Consider the following 14,559-nt stretch of genomic DNA (forward strand, 5'->3'; position numbering starts at 1 on the left):
GCTACAGTCGCATTTGAAAGATTTTTATTGAATAAAAATTCAATTTGATACTTTAAAAAATTAGTATATATTGTTCTAAACACAAAAGAATTCAAAATATCAAAAGAAGAAAATACCGTAAATCAAAAAAAGGTTTACTGTTATTTAGTTTGGTTCAAAACCTACAAAATCGTCATTGCTTTCACTGTAATTTATTTTTTTATTATTTAGGGAGCATTATAAATAGTTATGTTTTTAAAAGAAAAAACTGACTATTGTTATAAATAACACATTCAATTGAACTAAACTATGCATGCCTATTTAAATATATTTACACATGGGTTGTGTATATCGTATATATATACATATATATTATTCATACCTCCTATAGTATAGGACGCAAGCAGATTTTGACATCAAATTTAACGCTTTTGCGACAGGCTCAGTATAAAATACATGAGTTAGTATACACATTTGCACACATTAAGTATTTATACTATGACTTTTAATGCATTATGTGTATTTTCACAAAATTTGGTAGACTTTTAGTAATGATTACAAGTCTCTTTTAATGAAAAAATCATAGTTTTTAATGAAGTATTTTTACTGAAGATTTGCTTGTGAAAATATCAAGTCTGTTTCATTACTAGTTTGAGTGCAAAGTGATTTTTCATGTTATGATTCAAAAACTATTCTTCATCACAAAAACCTCAAATATTATTTGTGTAATCTCTAAAACCTCCTAAGTACATTTCAAATATTCGTTTTCATTAAAACTTTATATTTTGTCTGTTATTTTCTCTACCCTAACTATACGGGGGTCTGTCAGTTGCATCCACCATAAAAAATTAGGAAATAAATATAAATTATGCTTTTTTCGTTTTAGAATGACTACAAATTATAACATGAAAACACAAATGTTTATTCTAAGTAGCATAAATTTAATAACATTATGCATTTATGTATATTTATTATTTTTATTATATTGACCTTTCAGCCATGCCTGGTTAACATTACAGAAATCAAACTTAGTAACTAAGCTGTATTTGGGTCTAAAAAAATATGAAATTTCGAGCTCAGTGAAAACTCACCTTACCAGCATGAAGATTTGTATTTTTACACCACAAACATCTAATGTGAACCAGTGTTGCATTGAACATACCACATGACACACAAAAATTGATGTTTAACTGTGTTTTTTAATATTTACTTTTAAATTATAATCTACAGTTTGATACCAAACTTACTGAAATAAATTCATCAAATAGTAGTTCAATAAAGTTTTGAATGCAAATTAACAAACACGATGACATGGCCTTTGACCCGTGGCGATAGGGTTAAGAGTATTTTTGTACAATAAAAATAAGAAAAATGCACTTAACATTAAATTTTAAACAAACTTCCACTTAACCATTAAATACATACATTAAATTAAAAATGCTTATTACACAAATATCCTATTCCTCTTCTTTCCTTAGGCTGAACATATCAATGCACCATGTTCCACTTGAAGATATTTAAAAATTTAATAAGAAAGTTTCAATTACTACACTGAAAAAAGAAGAAACTAAAGGCACTACCTTTAGTTAATCAAATAGAATATCGAAGAAGCTTCAAGAAAAAAATTTATTTTGCAGTAGTTAAAGAGAACTCAAATATGGATTTTTTTTCATAACATTAACTACCTTGCACAATAACAATTAAAAATAATGTTGAATATTTTTATGTACAACAAAAGGATATTACAGGACAAGTTTTAAATTTCTTTTTAAATCACTAAACCGTAAGAAGCATTTGAGAACAAGTTTAAATAGAATTTTTAATCTCAATACTTTTGCCAACTGTTAATCCATTTTGTTTATACATCCTTACCTCAGGTTTATTGTGAGTATCGCCATCTAGTGGTGAAGCAAACTGACACACGAGTGTTTTCCTTCTTCCTAGAACTAATACACAAGTATCATAAAGTAACTTACAAAATGATTATTTTTATTTTTTCTAAACACTACCATGTTGTAATAAAAGATTGTATGATTCAGAACATATATCTTTTTCATAAACATATAAACAAAATTATAGCCTGGAAATACCAAATTAATGCTTAAATTTAAGTTTAATCCTTTGGTTTTGAAAGTGAATAATACTTAACTTATAAATTAAACAAGTTATTATTAGGAGTTAGAACAACTATTTATATTTGATACAAATTTACTATTTACAAGGTTATTTTATAAAAATCAGAAAGATATTATATAAAATTTTAATTGTTACATAAATATTTCTAAAGAAATATGTTTTTTACCAAAGCCATTGTTCTCAATTAAAAAAAAGACATTCACATTATACAAAATTTAGTTTTGGAACATAATATGATCCACACACTAATTCTTTCTCTATTAGCATTTTGCTTGGACATGTAAAAACTGCAAATTTATCATGTGAAACTCTCTTCATACAGCTCATTCAGTATCAACAAAAAAAAACTTTTTACAACCTCAGAAGGATCATAAGTACAAATATACACTTGTAAAACTATTTCAGGTAAAGAACACAAACTGTGAAAAGGAACTTGACACATAACCATGTGATTTTACATGCAAGCCATGTGATTTCACAGATTAGTCATTGCTAAACAAATCAGTCATATGATTTCATACATCACTCATGATTTCACACATTAGTTATGTGATCACTGTTACAGAGAGTGGTAATCACACTTTATAATAATGAGCTGTATATACTGATGTAGTGGTGTGTTGTCACAGATGTGAACCATGGCTCATTGTTCATTATCATGAGATTCATCCAGGTCTCAACAACACAAATGAGGATCCTCATCTAATCATTGGAATTATAGGGCTGTGGACCCAAAGCTAGATCCAAGGTGTAGTGGCTAGGGCATAGGGACCACAATATGACATAAATATATAATAGGAATATGATATGAAGGGAACCCAACTTGAAAGTTACTAGATTTTGCATGTCGATCCACTGGAATTATGTAGAGAAGACAAGCAACACCTAAGTGTACAAACTCTCACTTCAACCTAAAGAAGCACAAAACTGAACTTGGAATTAAGGGCCCAGGCACCCAACCTGAAAGTTACAGAATGTTGTATGCAAGTCACTTGCATCATGAAGGGAAGGGAAGGCAAGCAACACCCAACTGGATAAGTCTTTCCCCCAACCTGAAGAAACACAGAATGCAACAAACCAAACTTGGAATTATGGAGCCAAGTTACGCCTCACTCAAACTGAAGGAACAGAGATCCTCCAGCCTTGGACTACGAACCAAAATCCTAACTCCTCAACATAAAAGACAAGGCAACACCTCCTGCCCCTGGAATTAAGAGGAGGATGTGGAACAAACAAAGTTCAACCAATGGATCATGGACATGATACTCCATGTGCAGAATTACAAGAAGTTGAGGTCCATCTTCCATGATCATGGAAAGTAAGAGAATGACCAAAAAGAAAGGCCACACTTACACAACTGGATAGTGAAGTGTCATCTCTGAAATGGAATTACAATGAAGCTCATGCAAAGGCTGGTCCAGCTGCCCAGTAGACATCTGGGAAAAACATCCATGGTTAAGGGTGGGAGGGTATCCAGCTTCACCTTCTTCTCCTTGAGAGTAATAAAGAGTACAAACATCACTTAGGAGGAAAAGACCTATGACAATTGCTCCAGAGACTGGAAACTGAGAGTGGAAAGGACTTCCTTGCTCCACTGGATGAGATGGGTGGGGGGAACTTCCTGGGAAGTCCTGAGGAACAATGCTCCAAAGACAGTGCAATATGTAAACCATGTTACCTATATTGAAAAGCAAACCAACCCTGATTTGTTCAATACAGGGGTTAGCAGGGATTGGCAAAATCCCTTTATGATTTACTCATGATAGTCAATGAATGGCTGTCCAGTAATGTATATCATATTTGATATAAAACAATTGTTCATCACACGGAAAGCACCAAGGTGGTCTTATGGAACCCCTCATCTCCACAGAGCTCGTTGCTACCAGGAATTTAATTTTTAGTCTACTGGTAGCTAGTGCAGATTTGTAAAAACATACCTGACCAGGCAACACTTGCCACTGAGTGGGATCCAAATGAGAATAATGAGAAGGTCACTGAAAAGGAGCACAAAAGAAAAAAATTACTCACCTCTGTCACAATTGAGTCTGGCCATGTAGAACAGCTAGGGGAGGTAGCTAAAACCTATCCTAGGAGGAGACCTAAATAATGTAAATAATGCAATATAAAGATGTTAGGTGTGGTCCACATACCAGCCTGTACAATTTCCTCCAGTAGGCTATGCAATTGAGCTGCCAGGGACATTGATATATGTCAAACTTGATGAGATGAAAACCAAAGCCTCCACTCCTCCAATGAAAGACCAGAGTTAGCAATCCAAACCAACTAACAAATCCAACTTGTAAAGTGACAGGGGATACATCCCATGATACTAAAAGATCCCAATGGATAAATAACCAGTGATGTGAGCCCTGAAATGCTTCAGTGAATGCCACATAACATCAGAGAGCCCAAACAGGGCATAAAAGACGATCCAGATCCGATTGGTCGTTTAAATAGGAAATGGAGGGAAGATGAATCGGCGAGAAAGCCTTATCTCTTTCCCTAGCTGCTGAAGTTTTAGGTAAAAAGGACCTGTCTAGATACAATAGAACTTAGTTGGAAAAGTACAGTATCCTGTGAACACGAAGCACAAACACATCTGAATGCCAACACCCATTAGACAATAACAGAATAAAATATGTTTTAAGCGAAAGATGATACGGTGAACATGACTCCAAAGGTTCAAAAGGTGGACGTGATAATGCATGGAGAATCACTGTGATATCTCAATTAGGAATCTGGAAATGGAAACGACAATGGATAACCAAAAAGTATTTCAAAAGTATTGATGAAACCGGGGACTCAAAAATTTTCTTCTCTTAGAAAAATGAAAAGTAGCTGATAAGGTAGTGTTATATAAGGCAACAGACAAAGGCACCAAACCCTTCTCAAACAATTATGTCAAAAAATTGAGATACATGTAGCACAGAGGGATATGGAGAGTTAAACCTATGTATAAGACACCTCGGAATTACGAGGAGATTGTGGACCTCCTTCCATGGACAATATATTAAATCCACACTGATCAAAAAGAATGGCCATGCACACCCCAACTAGATATCTTAGCATCAAATCTATACCAGTATTAAGAGTAGGCTCCCACAAAAGCTGGTGCCTCTTCTACCGACATCTGGGGAAAACATCCAGGGTAAGAGGGCCCCAACTTTGGAGGAAAATACTCTGTCCACCACCCCAGTGACTGGAAATTGGGTGTGGTAAGGACTCCCTAGCTCCACTAGTAGAATCTGGGGAGTAATGCATGTTGGGGAGTTCTGAGAAACAGTGCTATGGAGACAGTGCAATGGATGAACCAAGCTCCCCAAATTTCTAAAAGCAAACTGCCTTCAATTTATTCAATCTAATGATCGACAGGGATGGGCAGGATCCCTTTTACCTTTACTCATAATAGTCCAGGAGTGGCAGTCTAGCAGAATATGGTAATACCATCTGGTAAGTTGTCTTATGGAACACTAATTTTCTACAGAGCCTGTTGCAATCGGTAGGAAATATAGTTAAATTGGTTGCTAGTGTGCAATTGTATGGAAAAAAACACTCCTGTCTGGGCAACAGAATTGGATCAAGTGAAAAAGGAGGTAAGAGACCCTGGAAAGTAAAGAGACAAGAAGAGAACAAAAATACTCACTCCTTATAATCTAGCAGATGTTGTCAAAATGGCCACAGGGGGTAATCAAGAACTCTCAGAAGAAGAAACTGCCAGATCATGTAAAGAATGTGAGAGAAAAGTATTGGAAGAAGGCTATATATTAGTCCATATGATGTCCTCCAAAGAGTAATTGAAATGGGCAGCAAAAGACATAGAAATGTGAGGAATCTAATGAAATGTGACTCTCAGAAGTTTTCTTGCCTGTAAAGAAAGTCCAGAATAAGCAACATGGATATTTATGAATCCATCTAGTCAAAGTAATTGGGGATAAATCTCAGGAAACTGAAGGATCCCAATGAATACAGAGTCAAGTACCATCACCCCGAAAGGAGTTAGTGCGAGCCAAATAATGCCTCAGGGCTCTGAGAGAACATAAGAAATGATCAGTCATAGAGGTGAGAAATAGCTGGCAAAAAGAACTGATGAGAAGGATTAATAACCTTACCTGGCTGCCAGAGATTTAAGAAAAATGGACCTATCAGAGTATAGCAGGACCACAGTGGAGTGATAAAGAGTCTAGGTGCACATGTAGTGCAAACTCCAACCTATGACATTCATATGCTAGCAGCAACAGAAATACCATATAAGGGAAAGGTGATACATGGTACATGAGGCTAAAGGCTTGAATGGATGTCAAGACAAAGCATATAATACCACCCAATTAAGTTTGGGAAGAAGAACTCTAAACTGTTGGAGGAGGCTGGATAGCACTGATGAGTCCAAAAACTTTCTGAAACCATGGTTGGGCCACCAATCTGGGGCTACCAACAGCTCTCAAGTAGAGAATCGAATTGAATCATGGCCAGAATTCTGAGACCAGACCATTGGAGACCAGAACTGAGAGCAAATCCATTGAAAAACAACACAATGTAGAATCCATTTAGTCGGAAGAAACTGATTGGGCTCATAGGTGATCTGCTCTGAAATTCATCACCCCAGAAAAAATGGCAAGCCAGGAGGCTGATATGATGGGAGTGAGCCCTGCAGAGAAATAACCAAAGTTCCAAAACAAAGGACCCGAGAATGCATGCTCCCATGATGGGAAATTTAAGAGACTTCTGTGGAATTGATGGAAAGAATCATGAGAACATTCTCCTGCAATAGATCTAGACCTTGAACCATAGCCTGTAGGACAATAAGAAGTTCTAAATTAATGATGTGGAAGGACGATTCATCTTCAATCCACATACCCTGGAATTCCTGACCTTCAATATATGCACCCTATCCCTGAAGTGAGGTATCTGTGAAAAGATGAAACTTGTGATAGAGGGGTGGTATAGGTACACCGATGGTAGTGTTGAACTGATTGAACCACTACTCAAGAACTAAGATGTAGCTCCTGATGAAGGAGACTGGGTGAAACAGTGGATTGGAATTCCTGATCCATTGGTCATGCAGTGACCACGAAAGGGACTACATGTGTGCTCGTCCTGAAAGAATCAGAGATTTGAGGAATGTCCACATCCCCAAAAGAGACAGAACCATCCATGTAAGAAAAAGCCTGACTGCCCATTCCATAACCTGAAGCTGGAAGGGAGTCGGCTGTTCGAAGAATTGGTTGAGATGAGAAAGATTGATGATCATCCACCAATCTCCCGCTATCTCGGGCACAACTTATAAATGGGAATAAAATCCCGGAAGAACAGGATCAATTCTGACTACAAACCCGGTAACCAATAACTCTCTGATAACCTCAGAACGAAAGTCCACACTCCATGAAGTTCTGAGTATCCATAAAGCGAGGAACAGAAGCCAGGGGTTGGGACACACAAGGCATAGTCATGCCCTGACTACCAGCAGGAGTCAAAGAAAGTATAGAGGCCAACAACAACAAAGAAAAAAGCAAATGGGGGGAACATCAGTTTGTGATTCCAATGCCTCTGGAATGCCCACGAACTTCATGGGACAAAGAAAAGGAGCCTCATGTAACACAAGGAGGGCTACAGCAGGTAGGTGAACTCCCTTCAACAAAGATTTGTTACTCAATAAATCCCAACAACATACAAGCCAGGTATCCAAAGAAATAATAGAACCATTAAAAGACCCCATTCATCCTCATATTAATGTGAGGACCCTTGACAGGCTTCCAACAAAATTTTAGGGGGGAAGAAAAATATATCAGAGCAAGAGTGAGGGTCAAACAAATACAAGAATTGTGATCTGTTCCAAGTGATCAAAGAGTCCAGTCTGGAACCCCCACATATCCAAAAATGGATTTAGTCAGTGAAATCAAAATATATGTCCACTTGGCGTTGGTAAGCCAAAGCATGCAAACAGATAAACGAGGGTACAAGGTACATCTATCCTGTCAAGTAATAAAGCAGTAAATCTCCCAGCATGAACCAGTATTATCAGCTGAAGGAGAAAAACTAAGTAGTCACCTTCCTGACATACATTATTCCCTCTATTTGATTCAACCTAATCATCACTTCGAGATTAGGCAGATATGATGCACTGTAAGTGGGGAGGAAGGGTGGGAAGTGTGAGAAGAGGTAAGTACCTATCAGAAATATATTTTATGTGTAGGAAAATTATAACTTCTGATACAATACTTTACCTCCTCTTACATAATAGCTAGAACCTCACATTGGAAACGTGAAAAGACTGGTGCAAGGGATATAGATAAGCATCCTTTGAAGGCATCTCAAGAACACCCATGGAGTGTGAACCCATGTTGAGAGAGAAAAACATGTGGGAGACCACAACACTTCTGTACCAGGTATACTTATCACCCATTGTGGTAGTAAGTGTGGCATAAGCCATTTAACAAAGTTGGATAGTCAGTATGGTTTTACTAAGGCAAAATCTTGCCTTACAAATCTTTTGACATTCTTTGAAAAAGTTACTGCTTATATACATGAGGATATAAGGGTGCAGATTTGGTGTATCTGGATATTCAGAATGCATTTGACAAAGTGCCACATAAAAGGATTGAAAAAAATTATCTCTATAGGTGTGGGGGATAAGTTAGCAAATTGGATAGAAGGGTGGCTGGGTGGAAGAAAGCAGAAGGTTACTATAAGTGGAGTTCAGTCAAATTGGATTAATGTTACAAGTGGGGTACCTCAAAAACTCAGTCTTAGGACATTTGCTCTCTTTGATTTACATCAATGACACAGATGAAGGAATGGTCAATAAATTACTTAAATGTGCAGATAATATTAAGGTTTTGGGTGTTGCTAGCTGTGAAGAGGATGCTGCTGATTTACAAAAGGATTTAGATCATTTAGTGAGTTGGACAAATAAATGGCAGATGGGTTTTAATTATAATAATTCCAAGATAATGCATGTGGGTTATCATAATTTGAATTATAAGTATAACTTGGATGGGAATAACTTTAATAGTGTCATGAAAGAAAGGAATCTTGATGTTGATCAGTTTCTTAAGCCACCCAAGCAGTGTGCTGTTGCTAGGAGTATTGTGTTCAGTTTTGGGCTCCTTACCTTAGGAAGGACATTGAATTGTTGAAAAGGGTTCAGAGGAGGGTTACTAGAATGATGCCTGGGATGGAGAGGTTGAAATCTCTAAGATTGTTTTCTCTGGAAAAAGAAGAGTTGAGGGGATCTGACTGAGGTGTTTAAGATTGTAAAGGGAATTGGTAGTGTTGATGCATCTTTTGTCATACTTACCATTGAGAATAGTAGGACTAGGGAAAACAAATATACATTTTGGCAGAGAAGGAATAATCATCATCAGCTAAGGCAGTTTTATTTTTCTAAGAGAGTGGTTTACCTTTTTGAATGGGTTGCCTTCAGATGTTGTGAAGGCAGTAAATTTAAGTCAGTTTAAGAGAAAGCTTGATAAGTACATTAATGATAAAGGCTGGCTTTAAGATTTACCTTATTTTTTATAATAGTTTTAGTTTAGTTTAGAGGATGGGATAGCCGAGATGAACCATTAGGTCCCATGTTGACCCAAAATGTTATGTTATGTTGTGTTATAAACAGGCACAAAGTGTGAGAAGCACATCCAATAAATGAAAGAAAAAATCTGGGGTGGTCCAACCCCACATCCCACTGAAATCTTGAAATCATAGTCCAGGAATTGAGCACATTGAGAAAGTTGCCTCCATAGTCCACCACCCTAGCAACTAAGAACTAGTAAGTGGTAAGGACTCCCATACTCCACAAGAAGAAGGTGTGTCCGGAGGAATGCCAACACCAGAGACAATGCAATAGGTGACCACAAAATCCCTGTTTTTAAAAGCAGGCCACTCCAATTTATTCAATCAAAAGGATGGGCAGCAATCCTCTTCTAGTTACTTATGGGTTTGCACAGTCTGGAACAGACATTTGGTTGAGGCAAAATACCACGAGGAAAACCTACTAGTTGTTTTGTGGAACACCCCATCTCAACATTGTGCATTATCAGACAAGAAAGAAATGGCCACCCAATAAAGGGAGTGCGAGATGAACATATGAGAGGTAGTCCACATGCCTAACCAAAGAATCTCTTCCAAAGGATGACTTGGAAAAGACATCTGGAAGAAAGAGACAGGAAGGAATACGCCAGACTGATAAGCTGTCAAATCCAGCCTATCAGGGTAGAAGAGGAAAAATTATGCTGTGAGGAAATGTTCCAATGAAAGAAGAGGTAGGTTCAGAAACCATGAAAGGAAGCCATGTGGACAATATAACAATGAACAGGATATAGAAGTCTATTTGGATCTAACCAGTAATACAGGTTGAAAATGGAGGGAAGGGAAAATGGCAGAAACAAAGAACTCCCCTCATGAGCTGCTGAAGTTTGAGGCAGGAACGATGACCCGGATAAAGGAGAGCATATGTGGAATGGAAAAGAATGTACATGAAACCTTGATGGTAAAGATTTCAGATCAACAATGCCCACAGGCAAGGAGCAGAACAAAATAAATCTGAAGGGATAGGTGATACATGGAACAGGAGGCCAGAAGCTCAAATGAAAGAAGGGTAAAGAAGTGGAGAATAATAGGGGCATTACAATCTGGAAGAACTGCTCAATGGGGAAGTCAAGTAATCCAGAATAAATGCAATAACAGGGAAATGGTAGGAGATGAAAACACAGAATGGTACCTGGAAAAACGGAAGGTATTGGACAAAGCTGCACGATAACCTGCAATTAAGGAAACAGGAACACCATGACTGAACAGCAAGGTGAGGAAATCTGCTGGAAGAGTGACATTTGGCCAAGAAGGAGAAAGTCCACAGAGGAGTGACCAACAGCAGAAGACTTTCCACATCTGTTTATGAATTGCAAGGGAGAAAGGATGAATGGAATGGGACAAAAGGGAAGCTACATGTGCAGATAAACCATATCTCCTCACAAGGGACTGGAGAAATGATATCTGAGAAGACAATGTTGAAAGGCCAGTGACCAAGGTTGAAGAAGGAGGAATGGTGTCAGAGGTAATAGAGGAGTCATTTGGGGTTGAAGGAGAAGTGGAAACCAGGGTTGTGCCAACAGTAGAAACTAGACAAAAGGGAAGCTACATGTGCAGATAACCCGGATCTCCTCACAAGGGACTTGAGAAATGATATGCGAGAAGACAATGTGTGTGAAGGGCTAGTGACCAAGGTTGACGAAGGAGGAAAGGTGTCAGAGAAAGAGGTAATAGAGGAGTCATTTGGAGTTGAAGGAGAAGTGGACACCAGGGTTGTGCCAAGGACATTACACAGAATGGATTGGATGAGCAAAATCACCCTAGGAAAGAGCCAGATTTGGGGTAGGCATGAAGGTACTATTTGATCCAAAGAATAGGGATGAGAAACTAGAATCCAAAAGAGAGGTAACTAGGTATATAGGCAAGTGGCAATACCATCGAGGTGAGGAGCACCCCACTGAGTGCAGAGTCAATGGAACAATCCATGGGATAAACTTGATTGGGTCGGGAAAGTCGGGCTGCTAAAAGGTTGAAGGCACCCAAAACATGACATGCCATGAGATATATATGAAGAGTGTTGACCCAATAAAGGAGTTCCAATGTTCAAAAATACATCAAATTGATTGATATATGAGACAACAGTGAAGTTCTTGGAATGGATCATAATCAATTTGTTTGGTACAAAGAGAAGCAAAATGCCTCGCTGAAGGACCAAAGGAGGACAGAACAGGCAAGGATTGGAAGATGGAATGGGAGCAGGTTGAGACAAACAAGTAATCAAAGAAAATGGGTTGAGTGTTGTCTCGCAGACTCTACACAGAACATTGGATATCTCTTAAAATACATAAAATGGGCCATCTGCAGGCCACAAAGATAAGAGGATGGCAAGTACACCTGAAAGCATCCCCACCCTGGAGAACCCAGCAGCAAAAAGGCCATGTGTGTGAAGGGATAGGTCCGAGAAGGAGAACTGTGCCAAAGTGGGCAAAATTAGGGTTTGAGTATCCTCCAAAAACCCTTCAGGGAAACAGTGGATAGCCTCAGAGAGGAGAAAGGAGAGAAGTAAGGGTAATATGAAGGCAGGAAACTGGGCCTGGGAAAAGCACACAGAACTCTCAGGGTCAGCCTCCCACACAGACAGAAAAAACTTGATCTTCTGAGAGTCCAGAAAAGGAGAATCAGCCTGATGGTAAGCCAAATCATAATCAACTGAAACTTGTGGGGGTCAGGGCATGCAGGCCCCTGCCCTCAATTGAAACAGGAAATGATCAGCATGTACCTTGATATCTGGAGAAGGAGAAAAAAACAAGATACTCGGATGATGTGGCAAGCATGTAACAGTGAAAAAGTAGGATATGAAACTGGGAATACAGATAAAAGGTTACCCAGGAAATCAAATCCTTATGGCTGAGAGGGGCCTGACTGATTCCTCAGGAGAGACACAGGCTTGCACAGCAGAGGGTGGAAGAAACAGGCTGTCAAAATCCTCGTCGTCACAAGTGGGTGCCACTGGCACTGGAAGCACCCAGTCAGGGTCAGGAGAAAAGGAATATCTCCTGTAAAGATCAATCTCCCAAAGAATGAAAGCCAAGACATCATCAGCCGAGACGCTCATACCAGAAGCCTGTGTCACGACATTTGAAGTAGTAATTACAGTAGCAGAAGTCACGACACAAAATACAGAAGTTATTTGGAAATCCAAGAAAAAGGTTTGAAGAAAATGTAAAACCAATGGAAAAATAAAAACAAAACAAGTTAACTTGAAAAACTACAGTTAACAAAGAACTTGAAAATGAACTACAGTTAATAAAAAATTGAAAATGAACTACAGTTAACAAAAAAACTGTGGAAACTTGAAAATGAACTACAGTTAACAAAAACTATGGAAACTTGAAATGAACTACAGTTAACAAACTATGGAAACGTGAAAGTACCACTTCGAAAAAAGAAAGAAAGTATTGTGTAAATTCACACAAAATTGTAGAACATCTGAACTTGACAACTGCCTAATGATAAGTGATAATTAGACAGAGTCGAATAGTGGGAGTAACGTTCATCAGGAGTTTGTGTCCCACTCCTATTAGTGGAGGGTTGTCTCATGGCAATTTACACACGAAGACACAGTGAACCATGTTGATCATGGGGTAGGTGAGAGTTTTAGGACTAATGACATGTGAAATTAACATTTTGCATATAGATGGCAGCACTGAATGAGAAGCTATTATGTGAGTGAAGGTAAGGTATTGTATCAGAACTAATATTTCAAACATGCCTACAGAGAAAGAAAGTGAAAGTTTTTTCAACTAGAAAGATACATTCTGTTTTGGTATCTTAGAGTGCTACAGTGCATATTTTATGAAAAAGAATAAGGTTCACTTACACTGCATGTGCCACACCCTCCAGATGATGTTATTCAATCTAATCTTATTCTTCAAGCTTAATTTTAGTCCTTTAAAAGTCTTCCATCTTGGTGATGTTAGTCTCCCACTGTAACAAAACAATTAAATCTCTAAATTAATTGAATTGTAACAGTGTGCTGAGAATGATTCAAGAAAAAATCTCTCATTTATCACTCTTTCACTACAGGATCAGTCTCAGGGACTGACTTCATTTTGTACTTTTTTATAGTTTTCATAGTATAGCTTTTAATACAGTATGGTATGCTCACCTTCACGAAATTTTACAAATTATCAGTAAACATTACAAGGCTTTTGTACATAGATTTTTTTAGAGATTATTTGCTTGTGCATTTTTTCTTTTGAAATGTTGACTATCCAACATATAAAGTAATTTTGATTTCAAGACTAAAAATGCATCAGAACATTTTCATATTTCACAAGCAAAATCATATAACCTTCAAATAATTTTAGACAACTAAACTATATCTGTTATTTTTACTATTAAATCTCTGTATGGGTTTTATCCATTTGACTGATCTCGTAACCAATATAGAAAATTAGAAAATAAATATAAATTATGTTTTTTTTCATTGTAGAATGATTACAAGTTATAACAAGAACCCACAAATGTTTAGTCTAAATCTCATAAAATTATAAATCTATATATATATATATCTATTATTTTATTGACCTTTCACCCATGTCTAACTAACATTACAGAAACTACAATGACGTGTCACACGTGAACTCATGTTACCGTATCCAATAGTATAAAACTGGCCTTTAGAAAGTGACCTGTTTTTGATTTGTTCTAGGAAACCAGTATTTTGTAAAATACAGTCACATTTCGGTTATAATACATTACATATGGAGTCCAAGGTTTTGGGGTCGGAAGTGGTTTTTCTCTAGAACTGAGGCATTGTTTTTGGCATTTAATATTCGCATAGAGAATCCATTTTTCATCATCGGTGACAATTCTGTCCAAAAATAGTTCACGTGCATTATGCACCAGCAGAGACAA

At 37.5% G+C, this 14,559-nt stretch overlaps 1 protein-coding gene across 4 annotated transcripts in view; it reads right to left on the bottom strand.

The window, feature by feature from the left end:
* LOC106478697 (carbohydrate-responsive element-binding protein-like) overlaps nt 1-14,559 on the bottom strand; it is a 123,819-nt gene that overhangs the window by 76,485 nt on the left and 32,775 nt on the right. For all 4 annotated transcript variants that reach the window (XM_022382353.1, XM_022382352.1, XM_013939259.2 and 1 more), the window contains exons 2-3: nt 13,520-13,626; nt 1,852-1,925 (exon numbers count right to left, since the gene is read on the bottom strand). In XM_022382353.1, coding sequence (XP_022238061.1) covers nt 1,852-1,925; nt 13,520-13,626 — 181 coding nt within the window. The remainder of the gene's footprint in view (nt 1-1,851; nt 1,926-13,519; nt 13,627-14,559) is intronic.

The sequence above is a fragment of the Limulus polyphemus genome, unplaced genomic scaffold (genome assembly GCF_000517525.1).
Source record: "Limulus polyphemus unplaced genomic scaffold, Limulus_polyphemus-2.1.2 Scaffold242, whole genome shotgun sequence".
In the NCBI taxonomy this organism is placed as follows: Eukaryota; Metazoa; Arthropoda; class Merostomata; order Xiphosura; family Limulidae; genus Limulus; species Limulus polyphemus.